The 17,915-nt window shown below is 40.5% G+C and overlaps 1 protein-coding gene across 2 annotated transcripts in view; it reads right to left on the bottom strand.

Annotated features, from left to right (window-relative positions):
* Positions 1–12,298: 12,298 nt before the first annotated feature.
* The window catches only part of EHF (ETS homologous factor), a 33,893-nt gene continuing 28,276 nt past the window's right edge, over positions 12,299–17,915 (bottom strand). For both annotated transcript variants that reach the window (XM_074809808.1, XM_074809809.1), the window contains exons 8-9: positions 16,592–16,787; positions 12,299–15,745 (exon numbers count right to left, since the gene is read on the bottom strand). In XM_074809808.1, the coding sequence (XP_074665909.1) occupies positions 15,646–15,745; positions 16,592–16,787 (296 nt within the window). In that variant the 3' untranslated portion in view covers positions 12,299–15,645. The remainder of the gene's footprint in view (positions 15,746–16,591; positions 16,788–17,915) is intronic.

The raw sequence follows: 17,915 nt of genomic DNA, 5'->3' as shown, positions 1-17,915 counted from the left end.
GTACAGGAAAATTTTTGTCTTATCTTTTTGTAGACAGAAGGGCAGTTATTTGCAGCACATGATGCTGCCAGTGTAGAAGTATAGATCAATCTAGGTTAATGCTCCCCACAATCTAATGACGTCAACAGCCTCTCTTAATTCCCTTTAAAACTTGAACTTGCTTTATCACTCACCTGCAGGGAAACAGTACACAGTAAACAATCACCTAACAGGTTAGATAGGTGAGGCTCAAACATAACTCAGAGTAGGTCATTGTGATCTGAACACCCCCTTGTCCTCTGCAGACAGTCTGAATTTTTTCAGATATTCTAATTTAAATGCTACGTCCATATGCTGCTGTTCTGTCCAGAAACACCTATAATTTCTTGCAGAATATTTAGAACAAGTGACTGAATACAACAGTGAAATCCTAGCAAAAGGCAGCTTTATGAACTGGCAAAGCATGTGGCTTGGTCAAAAGATCTTGAAAAACTACAGACACATTCTTGTTTCATCAAAGACTACATGACTTGCAAAGACATATTGCAGAGTCATAAAAAGCCAAGCTGGAAGAGATTTCAGATCGTGCCAGTCCATCTCTCACCCACAGGAAAGATCAGCTGCACTTATGTCATTCTCCGAAGATGTTGGTCTAACCTGTTCTTATAAAAGTCTATTGTTGGGATTCCTATCCATACCATCACAAATCTCTTACGTACATCTAACCTGAATTTAGTTTGCTATGGTTTAGGCTTGTTATTTCTCGTTTTGTCTCACTGGAAATGTGGAAAGGTTTATCTCCTTTCTGTCAACTTTTTACATGTTTGCAGACTGTTACCATCTTTCTGTAAAATAACCCTGATTTTCTAATCTTTCCTCATAAAACTTGTATGCTAGGTCTCTAGCCCTTCTTGCTACACTACCAGGCTCCTGGCTTTGTTTTGGATTTTTTTGTTGAAGTACAGTGTCCAAAGCTGGTCATGATATTGTAGCTAAAGCTAGTCCCACTGCTGCCGAGTAGACTGGAAGGGCAGTGTTTTTATCTCACAGTCATCACACCTATTTATATGTTCTCATCTATTTTTTCACAACAGCATGGCACTGCCAACTCATGTTTAACCTGTGATCCACTGCAATGTTACATTCCTTTTTTCTACAAAACAACCGTCCAATAAGTCATTTGCCATCTTGTATTCGTGCAACTGTAACATATTTGTGCAACATATTGAGCCATTGATCTTGCTTCTGTCTGCCTGGAATTACTTATTTCAGATCACTTCCGTAGTGTGTCATCATAACTTTGAATTTTCAGTCTTTCTTTCAAAGGGCTTACCGCATCTCCCAGCTGGCATGACCTACAAACTCAGTAAATTGCCTCTCTTTTTTCATGAGCAAAGTCATTAATGAAAATGTTGGCCCATGACAGATCACAGTGGAGACACATTAAATCCAACTTAGTTTGACAGTGAATCATTAATAACCACTCTTGGAGTACAATTTTACAACCAGTTTGAACACAGTTTGGAGTAATTTCATCCAGACCATGTTTCCATACCTTGTTTATGAAAGTATCCTATGAAGCAGTGTTAAGTCGAAAGCCTAGCACATTGAACCTAGTACATTCTCTCTCCTGTTGCTAAAGAAATGTCAGCCTGTCATGCTATCATGGAATAAAATTGGTTGAAATGGTGCTTGGAAATCCATTGTGGCTTTTGTAGGTGTTTTGCAAAGAGATTGATTATCTGTAACAATAGTTTTGGAGAAGCTGAAGTTACAACTGACCTATATTTGCCTTGGTCATCTTCTCCTCACCACCTCCTTTTAAATTATAGTTTCTGTATTCACATTTTTCTGTTTACCAGATCTCTGCTTTTGTTTTGTTGAACGTCATCGTTAAAAACTCAAAGATTGCCTCAGCCACCTTTCTAAGCAGTTTTGAACGGATTTTGAAAAGACCAGCTGATGCGAAACATCTAACTCATATTCTTTTACTTTTCCAGTCTGAAGTCTCATTTCTTTCTTTGCTGATGTTAACTTATGTGGGCATGCTGATCAGAAGTGCAACCAAGTTTCCAGTGGGAAAGTTTTAAAAGTTCAAAATGCTCTCATTAGTCAGAAGGGGACAGTGAAAAAAGGAAAAAGAAAACAAATTATTCTAAACTGAAAAATAACATTTAAAAAAACTTTCAAGAGAATAAAAAAATAATATGTTAAAATCTTAGAAGTTATAAGTCGTGGTTGCATTTACTTATTTGTAACACGCCTTCTTAAAAAACAAAAAAAAAATTGTGATTAATTTAAGAAGATCAATGTTTCTTTTCCGTTTTTCCCTGGGACACACGTCAAGGAAAACTTACTAGCAGCAATTTTCCTCTTCCACACCATGTATCAGGATTTAAAAGCTGTGTTCTATGCCTTTGGTACTCAGTATCCAGGCTATGATTTCTACATGGTGAAATAAAACTGACAGGCTCAAAGTAGAGTTAGAGGTTTATGAGCAAACAACTCCAGAGACCAGCACCTGAGCTGTCTCATCGGTGGATTATAGTGGTTCCCTTCGGCAAACTATTGCTTTCTCCATAGCAGTGCAGAAAATAAAGGTGTATAATAAAACAGAAAAACATTAATCTAGTCTAGTTTCAGGGCATTGCAGAAATAATCTTTTCAAACATATCATACTCCAGAAATAATTTAGTGATGCTAGGTGTTGCAGCTAGATCTGTCACATCTCACACATACACATTTGTCATAAGTCAACTTTCTGCCCGCGGTGCTTCGGCTGCAATCACTTGAGGCATTGGGAAAGATTCGTGTCTGGAATACGGCAAGGCACAGGGATAAAGAGGAGAGCGTCTCTCTGAGATGGCTGATAGCGTGCGCTGCAAGATCCCTCCAAGTGATCAAAACCAGTACAGCACATTTTATGTTCTCACGCACATAAGACCTGTAAGTAACCACACAGCGCTCTACAGGGGTACGAGCGTACCACCCCGTCTATCAAAAGCGAGATCTATTTAGGAGAAACACATTTACAGTTACACTAAAGGAAAAAAGAATGAAACCTCCAGCACCATTGTTTTAAGAAAACAGCTGGAGAATCAGACTCAGACATTGCTGATGAGAAAATGAGAGGACGCATGCTGGAGTGATTAACAAGTTTGGACTTCATGGTTAAGATAATTGGCTTTTTCTGGGAAACCACTCGTGTATGATCACATGGGTACGTTTTCACATGCAGGTAATGATCCAGGTCATATTTATGATTTATGCTTTATTGCATTTGGTAGGTAAAAAGCAACATACTCAAGAACATCTTAAAATAGTAAAACTTTAACTCTTTCAATGCCATCCCTTTCCATTGCAGGGCACCCTCCATGCACTTGCCTGCTTTTTCACTAGAACCTGGCAGGCAGAGCAGGGTGAACACTGTTACTGCAGTATCTCGGCCTCCCTAGCTATAAAGAGGTTCACTTTCTGCTAACCAAATATTTGGACCATAGACCTCTTACTACCTTGAGGTCCTTATGCAGGGCTAGATTGAAAGGATACTCGTAGCTATCTTCCTTCAAAAAAACCCTCGGATTTATTCAGCGAGAGTCATATTTTCTTTCCTGACTTTTTCTGGAAGCAAGTAGTGTCTTCTGCTCCTCACAGAGCAGTTCCTATCTCCCCTTTTCTGCCACCTGAGCCAGAGAAGCATCGCTAGGATTCCACCTGACCTGTGTGCCCTTGCCCTTGGGAAGGCACGTGCACAACAAATGCCTGACCTGGGCATCACACCTGAACCCAAACATGCAGTCGCTGCTCAGCATTAGGTGGGAGATGTTTTTATTCTGCCTCACTCCTTTGGACAGGTGTGTAAACCCAGGGAATAATCTAGCCCAAAGAAATTAATTGTCTCTAACCAAGACTTTGCAGTGTTGTGATGATCCACTTCACTTGTGGTTTTTTTCAGGGTTTTTTTTCAGCCAATCCCTTTGAATGGGCTGGGGAATGAAGGTGTGGGAACTGACGGAGGAATGGAGCTGTGTGGGTTGATCACACACTATTTTTTTTTATTTTATTATTTTAACTAGCATATCAGGTGAACACATACAGCTAAATCATAAAAGTTTGAGATGAAAAAAACATAATAAGTCACACCTATCCGATCCCTCTGCCAGTACCAGATTGTTATCTGCAGTTTATTTTCCATCTTGGTTTTTCATGGGATAGATGATTGCTCACTACCTCTGAAAATCAGGCCCTACTGGTGCTCAGTGATGGGGCCTTAACCACTTCCCTTAGGAGACATGAGGTAATTGTTCTCAGATATTAATATGCAAATGCAGCATCCAGAGTTCAAAAGGACTAGATGCATCACGCTGCAATTTCAGTCATTACAGTTATAATGGTTTCTAATTCTGATCGCGCGCTACAGCACAGTGAGCACAGCACAGCTTTGCAGCCCAAGCACCTCCAGCTCCACAGCCAGCCCTTCAGAAGGACAAGCTGAGAAGTTATTCCCAAAACCCATCTTCACAGTTTCTCCTTTTCTTAATTATATTCCACCACTTACAACACATCTCTTCATCTTGGTGATATACACTCCCACCCCCCAAAATAACCCAAACACATTTACCAGTGGTTTTGATCCCCTTTCTTCCCTTACTCTCTGAGCAACATGGGCCATACATACCCTCCCAGGTGGAATGGATGTCAAAGTTTCAGAGATCCCTGTGACTCATATGACCTCCTCACCATCCTGTGATGACACTCTCTGGTGGGAGGTATCTTTCCCAAACTAACACCCTGTGTTACTAGCTCCTCAGCAAACTCAACCTTGCCACTTAGCAGAGGAGGCTTGCAATTGTCCTGATTCCCACATTTTGTGTTAAATGATGAGGTGGGGGGGCAGGGGGCAGTTGCCCAGTTTCACACCCCAGTCTCACCAGTCTCTGGAGACTCGTGCTTTGCTGGGCGTACAAAAGCTCTCTTAAGGCCAGAGAAATATCATGACAAATGTAAAAGACAAAATTATTTCATTACCATAGAAAATTTAAGGAAAGGTGTTGCTATATTTATCAAAGCACAATGCACCTGCTAGGCCTCCCCTGGTCCTCTCCATGAAGCAGGTGATCACTTGAGGTTTCACAAGTTTACTTACGTTGATCTAACTAAAAAAATGGCTGCTAAAGGGGTAGGAATTCATCTTCCTCTCCTGCTCCTCTGACTGCAGGTTTCTACCTTCTACCTTGAGTTGTGACTGATGATCCTGTGACCTCAGGATGTGCAGAACCAGCCAAAAAACTTGCCCTTTTCCATTTCAGACTAATTTTGGAACGCATCAGTGACTGGGGCCAGCCCATGCAGCAGTGCCGGTGCCAACACCAGGCAAAAACAGGCACAGAGCAACAAGACAAGGGAGCCAGAGCTGCCCTTTCAGCAGGCATCTCACGTCAGCTTAAACAGGCTATGACTAAATTAATCTGCAATCAAGCTCAAGGTGTTTTACATGGTGGCTGAGCTGGGAAGTATGCTTCTGATAAGGCCCCACTGCCAGCCTTCCTCTCCTCCAAGCTGAGGAAAGGCTTGCTGGTGTGCATCCTGTTTGGGGTCAGGCCTAAAGGTTCTCTACCCACAGGTCCCCTATAACTCATAACCTTGATGTCTGGCCAAAATATTGTTTTGTAAAATTTCTCCCAGTGTTTCTGGCTGTTACAGTGTGACTTTTTCTTGAAACGCAAAGAGGCTTTAAAAATGCTGATGGCTCTTGGGTGTAGCCACATGTTGTTATTATCTTGTGAAACCATTTATTAAAGGTGACAGCAAAGCTTATTAGCTGGCTTTGTTCTTAACTTGGGTATAAACAAATGAGTTATCCATGCATAGTGAATTAAATTATTTCTACACACCAGAAAAAAGGGGTTTAAACTCCAGCACATAACTTTTCATTGTATGTGTATTGAAAAGTTACATCTGATGGAAACCAAGATAAAGGGCAGGTGTCATTACAACTGTTCACAGAGACCAGACTTCATGGCAACAGAACATACTTGGGATAAGATGGTGCTTGCTCAGATCCTGGGACACTGACTATGGGTCTTCGCATTGTGCCTGCTTAAATTTGACTGTACTGGGTTGCTCCTCACCAGTATGAGCACACAGCCCCGTGTGTGAATTACTTTCCTGCAGTGAAGTAGTGAGCTCAGGTTTTAGGGAGCCAAAGAGTGATTGTCAGCCTCAAAATTTATTGCAGTCCTCCAATCCTTCACATTTTCAGCGCTGCCAACCCTGATCTCTGCTTTTATAGCAAAATTCAAGAACTGCTCCATCTGACATGCTGCCAGTCCCCTGCAGCCGCTGACAGTGGCAGGTATGAGGGGGCCTGACACAATGTGGGGTTTGCTCCCTCACCTGCACCAGCTCGCTCAGAGCCCTGCAGAGGCACATCAGCTTGCAGGGCAACCTCTGAGCTGAGCCGTGAGGACCAGCACGGCTGGGCGGGGGTCACAGCAGTGGGCAGGAACAAAGCTGTGCCAGGTATAATTCTGGGGAGGTGGAAGGGTGAAGTGTGTCCCTTTTCCAGTGGCAGCAAGGTAATAGATTAGCTTTATCATCTAACTCTAAACTTCCTTGAAAGCAAATATAACTTTTATTATCCCCTCACCCCAAACCTACCAGAAAAGTGAAGCTGTATGTGATTGCGTGACAGCTGCTGAATATGCCATGTGTCCCCATGCAGAGTGCCCTTCTCCATTAGATGCTTCCTGGCATGCCAATGATTTCAGTCTGAACACGCTGAAATGTTTCACTCGTGAACTATAAAATACTGAAAAATATTTTTTTGGCATGAATAACTGGTGAATCATCGGCATTTGTAATTATTTGGGGGTATGGAGGTAGTCTTGGCTTATTTGTATTCTGGTTTCACATGAGAACATCGATATGAAACAGCAGTAATTGAATCTGATAAGCTTTGGTGAGCCTTCCCCCAGGAGAGGAGGCACGATTTAGAGAGAGATACAAGAGTACAGAGGGAATTCTAGAAGGATGCATGGAGACTTGCAGGTTGCTTCACATCACAACTCATAGATTTTATATACTGTTAAAACGGGTGATCATCATCTCAGGCAAAGCTAATTACCTGAGACAGTATGATTATATCTGCCATGAGAAGGATGAAATTCATGGCATTTCCCCCCCCCCCTTTTTTTTTTTTAATTAATTGTCTGTTTATTTAAGGTTTCTTTGAAAATACAGGGATCTTAGACAGCATAAGACTGGAGACTGTGAGTCTTTGGTGGTGAATGTTGTTTCTCCTCCTGTCAATGTTCAGGCACAGGCTTGGTGGGATGACTGTGTTGAAGAGAAGTACCATAGTCCACAGGAAACCGGGCAACATCAGACCTGTGGTGTGATCCTCCGTTTTCACCAAACCACAGTGACTCAGTAAGAGAGCGCCTGGTCACAGATTTGGGTTGCACTTTTAAATTCCCCTGACTTGGGAAGTTCACAGCCAACTGTGTGAGCACATCATGATCTCCAGCGGAGGGTTGTGTCTCAGCATCCTCATGGCAGCATCACCTTCAGCAGCTTCAACAGTCCCATCAATCTCCTGACCTTTCTGCAGTGCTCATAGTCATGGTATTTGGGGTGCTTCTCCAAGAAGATTAAAAATCTTCGGCCTATGTCTGCCCAGCACATCTGAGAAATGCAAGACATGCAGCCTGGGAGATGAGGGTGCACAGTGGCACTAAACCTCAGTACACAGTGAATCTTACTGTCTCCAGGGGCTGCAACCTGGATAAGCGCAGCGCTTCTCCTCACCATAGGTTGCTATGGAGCCATCCTGCAGCCTTCCCTAAAGAGCTGTGAAGCACAATGGTCTTGCCACACAGTGCTGCAGGTCACATTATAGCCTGGAGTTTTCAAGATTCAGAAAGGAGCTTAAAAAGCAGCTTATAAGGTATCGTGTTCGGCCTCCAAGAAGGAGGCTTTCAGAGAATCTTTGTGCTATGATGGGCTCTTTACTGCTCTTAGAGGAGAGGGGGGGAGGCTCCTCTGTAAAATTCACAAGATGTGTCACTGATACTGAAATCATTGCTTAAAAAGGCATTCACTCCTCACTGAAATACCCATAGCCTGAAACAAGGAAATCCTAGCGCATATCATATACTTATGTAAAAATCTGGGATCTGTCAAGAAACATCCACCAATGGAAATAAAGTGATTTTTAATGATGAGTGATATTTGCAATAAATAGTCCACCTACTAATCTCATTTTGTGATCTGGTTGACTTAAGAAATCACTTAAATGACTGGAAGAAGAATCTGTCTCAACATCTAGAGCGGCATAAAACTGCAGACTCAGATACAAATGAAAAATCAAGTACAAGACATACATAAAATGTATAACAACAGTTGACAAATATGTATGAAGCATTCCTACTTCCCCAGGGCCAAGACATATTGCATATGCATCAATCTTGTTTGTAAAGGCATGAGGCAAAAGAGTATTTTGTGTTGCTCTTGAGTGAGCCTTGCAGGCCGGTTCTAGGAACAGAAACTGCACTTCTGGTGCAGCCTGTCTCTCTGTTCCTCAACCAGATTTGAGAGGCAAAAAAATTTGCAGTGCTGAGGTTTTTGTAGGTTGCATCCAGATTTTCCCACTTTTCATCTAGCATTCAAAGGAACACTTTAGACCAAATACTCTGTGTCAAATAGATATTAGGGGCATGCATTGGGGATGACAGTGAAATGTGATGGAGTTCCTGTTGTAGAAAGAAAGGTAAGCAGCGATGACCCATCAAGATGTAAAGTTCATGGGCCGGATCCTTAATTCGTTTAATGAAAAAACATAATTGCTTAAGTCAGATCTGCTGTGAACCATAATACTTTAAGCAAAATATAATTCCAACTGACAAGTGCAGTTGATTTTTACCCAGAAATTTTCAGGAGGGTTCCCCTAGAAAAACCTCAAACCAGAACAAACTCTCCAGTGAGGGGCAGCTGAAGCTGAGCTACTGATGCCATCATAGTGAGCACGGGATTCTCGTACAGTCTCGAGCTTTGTGATTAAAGTTGCTCACAACTCTATTTCTGTAACTTCTAAAAACTGGTGAGTCACTGGAGAAGTCCAAAAGCATCACCAGCACTCCTCTTGGAGCTTCCTTTGACAGTCTGTCTGTTTTGGGGGCTTCTCACCAGGTTTGAATTTACATTATCATTGCTGAATGGTTTGCTTAACAGATCTTTAGTTGAATCATTTAATGTAACAGTTTCTTTAAGACATTTAGTCAAGCCAGTTCCTGTGGGAACATCCCATCCAGGGTATGTCAGCATGCATATGTCCCAAATCTATGTGCCTGCTTTACAGAGAAAGATATTCAACAGGTGCCACCAGTAACTAAAAGTTCCCTGTGTTTTCATCTGCTCGATAGGATATAGAATCTACAAAGTATTTTTTAATGGGTGACTCCATGCATTAAATCAGATTGAGTGTTGAAGCGAACAACTCTAATGGAAAAGGCTGAAACAAAATGGTAAAAGGAAGGTTACTTTTCTCAAAAGTTAAAACTAAAATGGCAAAAAAAAAATCTGCTTTATTTTGTGTTGTTTGTTTTCCTGATATATCAGAAATCTGTTTGGTTTTCACTAACAAAATTTGCCAATGAGAGCTTTCGAAGATGAAAATACTCCTGTAAAATATATCTTGGTGTTAGGTTTTTCCTGCAGAAACAATGCAGCGTTACTTAAATTTAAATGTAAATACTTGAGCGTGTTTCACATTTCTTACAGAAATAATCAGCCCTTTTAAACTAGATTTAGCTATTCAAGTTGTCTCGTCTCAAGACAAATAATACTACGTGGTGTAGTAACTGATTGGGGCAGATGCACTAGAAGCTCAGTTATAGAAAAAGAAGAATTTTCAATCTTAAAATTAATCTTATTTTTCATTTTAGTGACATCACATATTTAGACTAAATTTATCCCCAACCTCACACAAAGCACCTTGTTTCCAGGAACAGTATAAATGCTGAATAGGAACCAAAAAGCTTAGGGAGAAGAAGCTATAGTTTGCCTATTTGTTTTGCAATACCTGCTGCGATATTACAGATCATCCTTCTCCCTCTTCATTCCCTGTGTTGAGACTGAAACTTACTCTTGAAAATTCAAAACAAAACAAGACGAAAGCAAAGGAGAATATCACCGTGAAGACAGAGTCAGGATATTCTTCAGCAGAAATAGTGCTCCAGTCATTTTATTTTCATAATTAAATATTTGTTTACGCTCATGAGATTATGCAGTGCACATAGGCATATTGCTCTAATTTCTTGTCCTCCTTACAGTTATAGTTACACTTGTAAACACTAATTTATGTTTAATTTTTGCAGCCAACCTCTGATGGAAAGACTATAAATAGCCTGGCTTGGATGAAATCTATTCTTTTTGTGCATACAGCCTTTGTATTTCCCCACAGGACTCCTTGGTGCAGTAACACCTGGCCATCTACTCGGTCTCTTTCTCCTGTTTGTTGTTGGTTTTTTTTCCCCTTATTATTTTCTCTAACATCTTCATGTGTTGAAACAGAGTCAGATGACTGAAGGAGCTAAATGTCTGGGGAAAGGCAACACGAGTGGCTGTCAGAGGAAATTCTTGGCTGGCACAACACTCAGGCCTTACACCACATTGTGCAAAGCTCTATCAGCAAGGAAGCAAATGCTGAAAACCCAGACAGGTAGTCTATCTTTCAAATTCTTACAGTTATCCTCACTTCTTGAAAGTTATTAGTATTGGTAACTCTTAATTGCTCATCTTTCTGCGGTATCAGGTTTCACTTACCTGAATCAATTCTCACTCATCCATGATGCAGACGTGCCCACAAATTTATATCATAGATGTAGCTTGGTAGCTCTGTTTACAGTAGTCCTCTTGCTTGTTCTCAACTCACGTAGGATTTGAAAACTTTGAATTTTGCCTTGAATTTTTATTTCATTTAGCCTTAGTATGCAGCTGAAAGCTGAAGTTTTGCTTGATTTTAAGTCACAACCAAAGAAGAGTTTTGGGGGTTTTTTAAGTGTGCATTTATTTGCATGTTTTCCAACAATATTCTCATTTGTCTTTGTCTCAATTATTGGCCTCAGCTTGCTTGAAACAAAAGGCCCAACCATTCACTGAAACAGCTGTGTGCTTATTTAAAGTTCAGTCTGAACTTGCTTGAAATCTAGTTCCAAATCTTTTTGAAACCTGACTTGGGACTCCCAAGTTCTCAAACTATGACAATCCTTTTGGGGAACTGGCCTGGTTTTGCACGCTAAACATGGGGTTTGTACCTGTGTTTCAAATTCAAACATATTCTCCCACTAAGGAGATATGTACCTAATGTTGGAGCTCCTTGAAATTCTGGGTTTGAATATAGGCTGATTCAATACAGACTGAACACTTGCAGAGCCACCATCCTCAAACATCCATACACATGATTTCCAATGCAGTGGAACCACTTGCTTCCTTAAAAATCAGCACATTTGCAGAACATAGAGCCTGACGTGTGATTTGTCCCACGGCAGTGAAGCTCCTGGTTTGAGATTCAAGCCTGGCTCCAGACACGTGGGCTGTGTGGGCACGCCACCCAGCACCACCATGGTGGCCCACGCTGCCATCCAGGTTGGCCACCCGGCGAGGCAGCGGCGGGGGCCGCAGGCTGGCTCTGTGCAGGTCCATCCACTTCACCCTCGCACCATACTGACATGGCCGCAGATCCCCACAGAGTCTGAATGCCATATGGGCCCATTTTTTACTGTCTCTTAATTGCAGGGGTTTTCCCTTTTTTTCCTCAAGCTGCAGACCAAATCAGGAGATATGTTCTGTTTGTTCATTGAGTGTTTTTGCAGCTACCACTTAGATGGGAAAATAACACAGAGGACAGGATTTCATAGTTTTAGCTGCTTTGATTCAGTAAAGGAAATGCTCAGTGTGAGTAATGACAACATTAATCAGCCTAGCCCTAGCACACACTTCAAAATACCTTGAAGTTAAAATCAGTGCTGAAGTAAGACCTTTGTAAAGTTTAGCAGTCAAACAAGAAAGGCAATCTAGCTGTGTCGACATAATCGAGTATTCCAGTGAGGCCTGTGAGATATAAAACAGGTTTGGAAATCCAGTATTTTCACAATAGATGGGCTATTCAGCATAATAGTAAATTCAAGCTGTTGGATTTTGTGGTGGTTACATCAGTCCTTTCACCAGTATTGAAATATTCTCCGATATTGAAAGAACTCATGTTAATCACTTCCAATCTCAAGACATAAAAATGTTAAGATAAACATTCATCGGAAAATTTCTTTCATGAGTGTTTTATTTGAATTTATATCGTATCCACAAAAATAGAAATGGTCTTTAGAACCATTTTGTGATACATAGTCTCCAAGCTGAGATTTACAATGGCAATAGTGAAATATCTAACATGGATTTGTTTCCACACATATACATTGAAGATGATGCTGTGAGAAGCAAGCAGGAATTATGCAATGTGCTGCAGAAAGAAAGATGAAAATGTAACTAGACATTTTAATGTCTGTGTAGTTCACCAGCCTACATACAGTTTCTCAGGATGTTTTTAGAGTAAGTTGCTCTAATTTTGTGCAGAAAATATAGTTTGAGAGTGCTCATGCCAACACCTTTGACATTGTGATTTGCATGTAACTATATAAATATAATATACTTTCCTATCCAGAGCTTTATACATATGAAAAATTATGGTACAATAAAAATCTATACACATGGTGCTACCAGTTCAGCAGCTGCTAACTTAAAGGATACATCTAAAAATATGATTGCTCAGCCTCTGAAATATAAAATAAAAGAGCAATCAGAAATGCTTTTTGTTTAAATAGTAATTTACATAAACATTCATCTCTTCATTTTCTCCATTTGCTTAGGTCTAGTTGGTTGGTTGCATCTGTCCTTGGCAAGAACTGTAGTTTTAAACAGTCCTTTGTGTTTGTCTTAGGCAAAGATTAATATATTTGTAAAGCAGTGTAAATGTTGGCTGGCTTCTATTGCAGCTTTATGCTATTGTAATGCTGAATGACAAGTACCTAGTCTGAAAAGTTCTGCAGAGTGGGAATAGAAACTTGCACGTTTTCCATGGGCTGAAAGACGTGACAGTGAAAGTCTGGCATTTATACTGCACCCCAGCATAAATCACTCTCTAGATTCATACGGTATAATTCTAAATAAAGCTTTATCTTTCCAAACTTTTAAAAGCAGGTTTAGCTGCTGCTCAGTAACCAGGTGATGACACCTGTATATCACAAGTTCATTTTCTCTCTCAAGAAGTTTGGTGAGAGATCTGTAGAAAGCAACTTTATGAAGGTATTACAATCAGTTGCTGCAAGATGTATGTTAACCTGAGGTAAGATACAACAGTACTGTGGATTTGTGATTATTTCACTGATTTCAAATTTTCACCCAAGGTGTGGATTGGGGGGGGGCGGGGGCGGGGGGGGGGGGGGAGGATGGTAAAAAGCATGGAGCAAAGGGCTGCAAATAACCGTGGGGTGGGGGGAAGGAACAGTCAGTCTGCGGAGCAAAGTGAAGGTGCTCTCCTCATCCAGTGGCCTGGTTCTTGTTATATGAACTACAAAATGATGGTAAAGGAAGTGGAATGTAGCTAATCAAGCTTAAAAAAGGAAATTATTGAATTGCGCAAAAGCAAGCAAGGCTAGCACAGTCAGTCAAAAAAAAAAAAAAAAAGAGAGATAAACTGAGAGAAAAAAAATGCTTTGAAGTACAGAGGCTTATTATTTGATTTGTAAATAAGATGAACCTCTCTCCACCCAGGTTATGAAAAGTAAAAATTGTCATGTATGGGTAATTGATGGTGACAGCTCTGGCATACACAGTGTAGGAGGTGGTGGTGTTGTTTGACATAGCCTACATGTGTAGATAACAAGTTAGGCTCTCATGTTTGCCTACAAATTGTTGCTAAGCACATTTGATACACTTTATATTGATACTTCTGTTGTCTCTTGGTTTCATCTCTATTTCCTTTCAAGACAAACAAAAAATAGAATATCCTACAACCTCCAGCTGCACCTTGTTGCATTTCAAGATAATACAAATTCAAATCCAGGGGACACCTGAGGAAATGGATATTAGATGCATTAAATATTCTTAATTTTCTTTTTTTTTTTTTTTTTTTTGTCCTGGACTTCTCAGCCCCTGTTATTGTTTTCCAAATTCCCCATCCCTGAAAAAGTGAGTTGGAATCGATCTTTGTTTCACCTCTGTTAACATCACCAAGAAAATCCTGTTTCTCAACTCCCACACCTCACATCCTCAGTGACCTGGTGAAGTGCTGCCTCCTCTAGTTTTTATTTCCCCATGTTCTGCACGTGCTTGGTGCCAGCAGGAAGCATTTGTGACTTGGAGAAAGAAAAACCTGCCAATGAACATTCAGTCTCCACAGGGCACTGTTAGAGATGAGCCCAAAATACTGACCCAGATCTGAATGTCCCTCAAAATCTCTTTATGTCGGTGGGCTTTTTGCCAACTAAGAATCCCAAGCACAGTTGACAAATACAAATACGATATAGAGTTGGACTTGAGAAAAACAAAGGGAACTAGTATTTTAGATGCAATGAAGCGTTGTATTTTTCAACGGTTTTTTGAAAGTATCTGTCCAAGTGAGGCTTGACCTGCCAGGAAGACCATACGACTTGAAGGAACCAGGGAGACTGCTCTCTCATGCCATGGAATTAATATATGTTCTGCTTGCCCACCTCCTCACTGCTTCTTATGGCATGGATTTGAATGGTTTAATTAGAAATATAAGGGGGTGGGAAGAGTATTAATATTTCTGCTGGGAAACTGGTGCCTTTTAGTAAGTTTGCCCAGTCAGAAAACAATCATCTTCCTTCAATAGCTTTTGGTCCCTGAGACTGACTCTATTCCTGCAGTTTACCTCAAAGATGTTAGGTAAAAACAAATAGCCTTTTCCTGGGATGAGCTGAATACCCTTTGGAGATTAGGGAAGATACTCAGTACCAGGTAAGGTCAGGTCCTAAACTTCTGCCTACAAATGAAGGTCCCAGCGGTGGAGGTAGTATGGGTTCTCCAAATAAATGCTTACAGCCACCTTGCAGAGCCACTGCTCTCTGTGGCTGGGATAAGCTAACTGAAGAGGAAGCCAGCAAAGTGATAAAACTCTCAGAAAACAGAGGAGGGAAGGAACAAGTTATATTGGCCAATGAAAGCTGTAAACCAGCTGACTATGGAAGGAGACTACTTGGCTCAGAGATGCTTTACTGTTTCCTCCACTTATTGTTGCCTTCCAAAGTGGATTATCATACTCCCTAAATGCCCTAGTATTTCACTCCTTCCCTTTCTTTGAATGACTCATAAATCACATTATGCCTGTATGATTTTAAAAAAAAGAGAAAAACTTCACAAGAAGGGAAAAATAATCATAATTCTATAATGTTATATCACAGAAAACTGTGTACATTTTTTCCCCATACAGGACATACTTCAAATAAAATAATTTTAACACCAATAATGATAATGTTCCTTCTTCCCAACAGAAGTGGAATTGGTTTTTCACCCCAGTTTGGTACATAAATATAAGAAAATAGTCTTTGAATATTTACATCCAGGTGTTTTAAATGTTATTTCTTGACATATTTAATTCTCATTTTCTCTCCAGCCACGGGCATTCTTCCCAAATTTGTATACTAATCTCCGACCATCCACACGCTCCAGGATTTCTCTTTTATAATAATATCTGGTAAAATAAAAACATAGAAAAAGATTTAAGATTAAACTCACCTACAGTCATAAAAGGCCACTGCCAACTAGGCAATCCCTCAGCTTAGTAAAAAGTCTTTATTTTCTACTGATATATATATGTAACACCTAAGATTATTATAAATGAAAGACAGAGAAGAAATAATTGATGTCTGCTTTTTACTTTATATTATCTTCTGAGTTTGACTTTCATGATATTTCAGGTCATAGCATATTGCCATATTTATCACAACTCTTATGAGATTTCATGGGTTTTTTTCCAGATAAACCAGGATCTGAAATCAGACCAGGAAAGAATCTCAGCTTCCATTTAAAAATACATTTTGAACTCTCATAGATTATGGAAAAATGCTCAAAATGTTAAAGCAAAGAGCAAAGAAAATCCTCACACAGAATTTGTAAACCTGTTTTAACATAACGGGTGGGGGTATGTCTAGTTTGTGAACATTGCTGGAAACAGCAAGGTTTCTGGCCATTACTGGGCCATTTAAGCCTACCCAGTTCAGTAGCACATGAACTTTCAGCTTGCTACAATCATGTTTCCTTCTTACATTGGTTGTTTGCATAGATAGCAACAGAATGTATATTATATATAGAACACATGTATATTATATATATTATATATATTATAGTATACAGAAACAGAAGGGGAAAGAAAAGACAAAGAAGAACATGCTACAATCTCAAAATTAGTGGGAGAGACTCAGCTGTCAAATCAAACAACTGCTGCTGCTGACAATTCATTTTTCTAAATCAACCAGACTTTCCATTCAGGTAGCCTCTTTAACGTGCCCCAGTCTTCTACAGCAACATCTCAGCTTACCTCATAGCTCGGCTGAGTTTCTCATAAGTCATGCTGCTATTGTTTTTCTTCTTTCCCCAGAGCTGAGCCACAGCTTCGGATTTTAAAAATCTGAAGACACCTTCTGACCGGTCTTCCCACTTGATTAATCCTGGGTTTTTCTCAGGATTAAGAAGAATATCTCGAATAAATTCCCAAAGATGAGTTCCTCGAGGGTCTGAAAGAGGAAAGGGAGCAGGAGGAAGGAGTGTCTAAAGAGCTCTCTGGGCTATGCTTGCATTTTTATGTTGTGTTCTTACAGTGTGTCATCTACAGATAGCGACCACTTGGTAGGGACAGGCCACTGTTCCCGGAGCGCAGGACCCCCACCTTGGAGATACATAGTCAAAAAACGCTGACAGCTTTTACACCGGGGCCAGGGGTGAGTGTCAGCCTTTGGCAGTCTGAGCCCCGTGACAGGCAGGTAGGAGCCCCAGCAACCAGGGGAAGCAGAGGCCAAACCACCCACTGCTTCCTTCTGCCTTTGGCACTGTTTCTGCCCTGAAGATAACACATTAAATCTTCCCCTCATCTCATTTGCCCATTTTTCCTGATACTCTTCTACAGCATGGCATGTAACCTGATATTATCGCGCAGTAGGTGAAACAGCCAAGGTAATTGTGAAGCAGACACTGAATCTCCACACATTTAAAAGACAAACAGAAGGCAAAGGAGGTGAAATGCCTTTCCACATCAATGAGTATTTTGTCCCAGGTCTCATAAGTAAAAGATGTAAGAAGGTGTAGGGTGGATAGAGGGATAGTGACAAAACTGACTAGCCAAAATTGTATGTGAAAAGGGTATAAAAAAGTTTGACCATGATATCAGAAAAGACAAAAACAGATCTACAAGTTCAACAGGTAGAACTCCCAGTTTAAGCACAAATCCATCCCACAGTTACTCTAGAGATGGCACCAGAAACCCCAGGTCAAAAAGACAAAAAGACTAAATAAATCCAACGTGTCAGATGTAGTAGTTTATGAATGAAGAATAACAAACAAAATGACAGGTTGGGCCAGAAAGGTAGCAGTCCTTTGGTCTGACTTCAAAAGCATGCAAGGGTTTAGACCAGATTAAGCAGGAAACAAGCTAGTCAAAGATGTGACAGTAAATAGAAAATGGTATACAGTGCAACATTAGTAGATTTCAGTTCAATCCAATATTTTTCTTCGTTATAATAATTGTTTTCTAGAATGAACAAAATGTGGTGGACTTAGTCTATCTGGACATCAGTAACATATTCAGTAGGTGATGATACAGAGCAGTATTGAAGAAACTGGAAATGTAGGGGATTAGCCCAGCATGA

Source organism: Strix aluco, chromosome 31, assembly GCF_031877795.1.
Source record: "Strix aluco isolate bStrAlu1 chromosome 31, bStrAlu1.hap1, whole genome shotgun sequence".
NCBI classification, from domain to species: Eukaryota; Metazoa; Chordata; class Aves; order Strigiformes; family Strigidae; genus Strix; species Strix aluco.
This window is presented reverse-complemented; position numbering and strand designations above follow the sequence as displayed.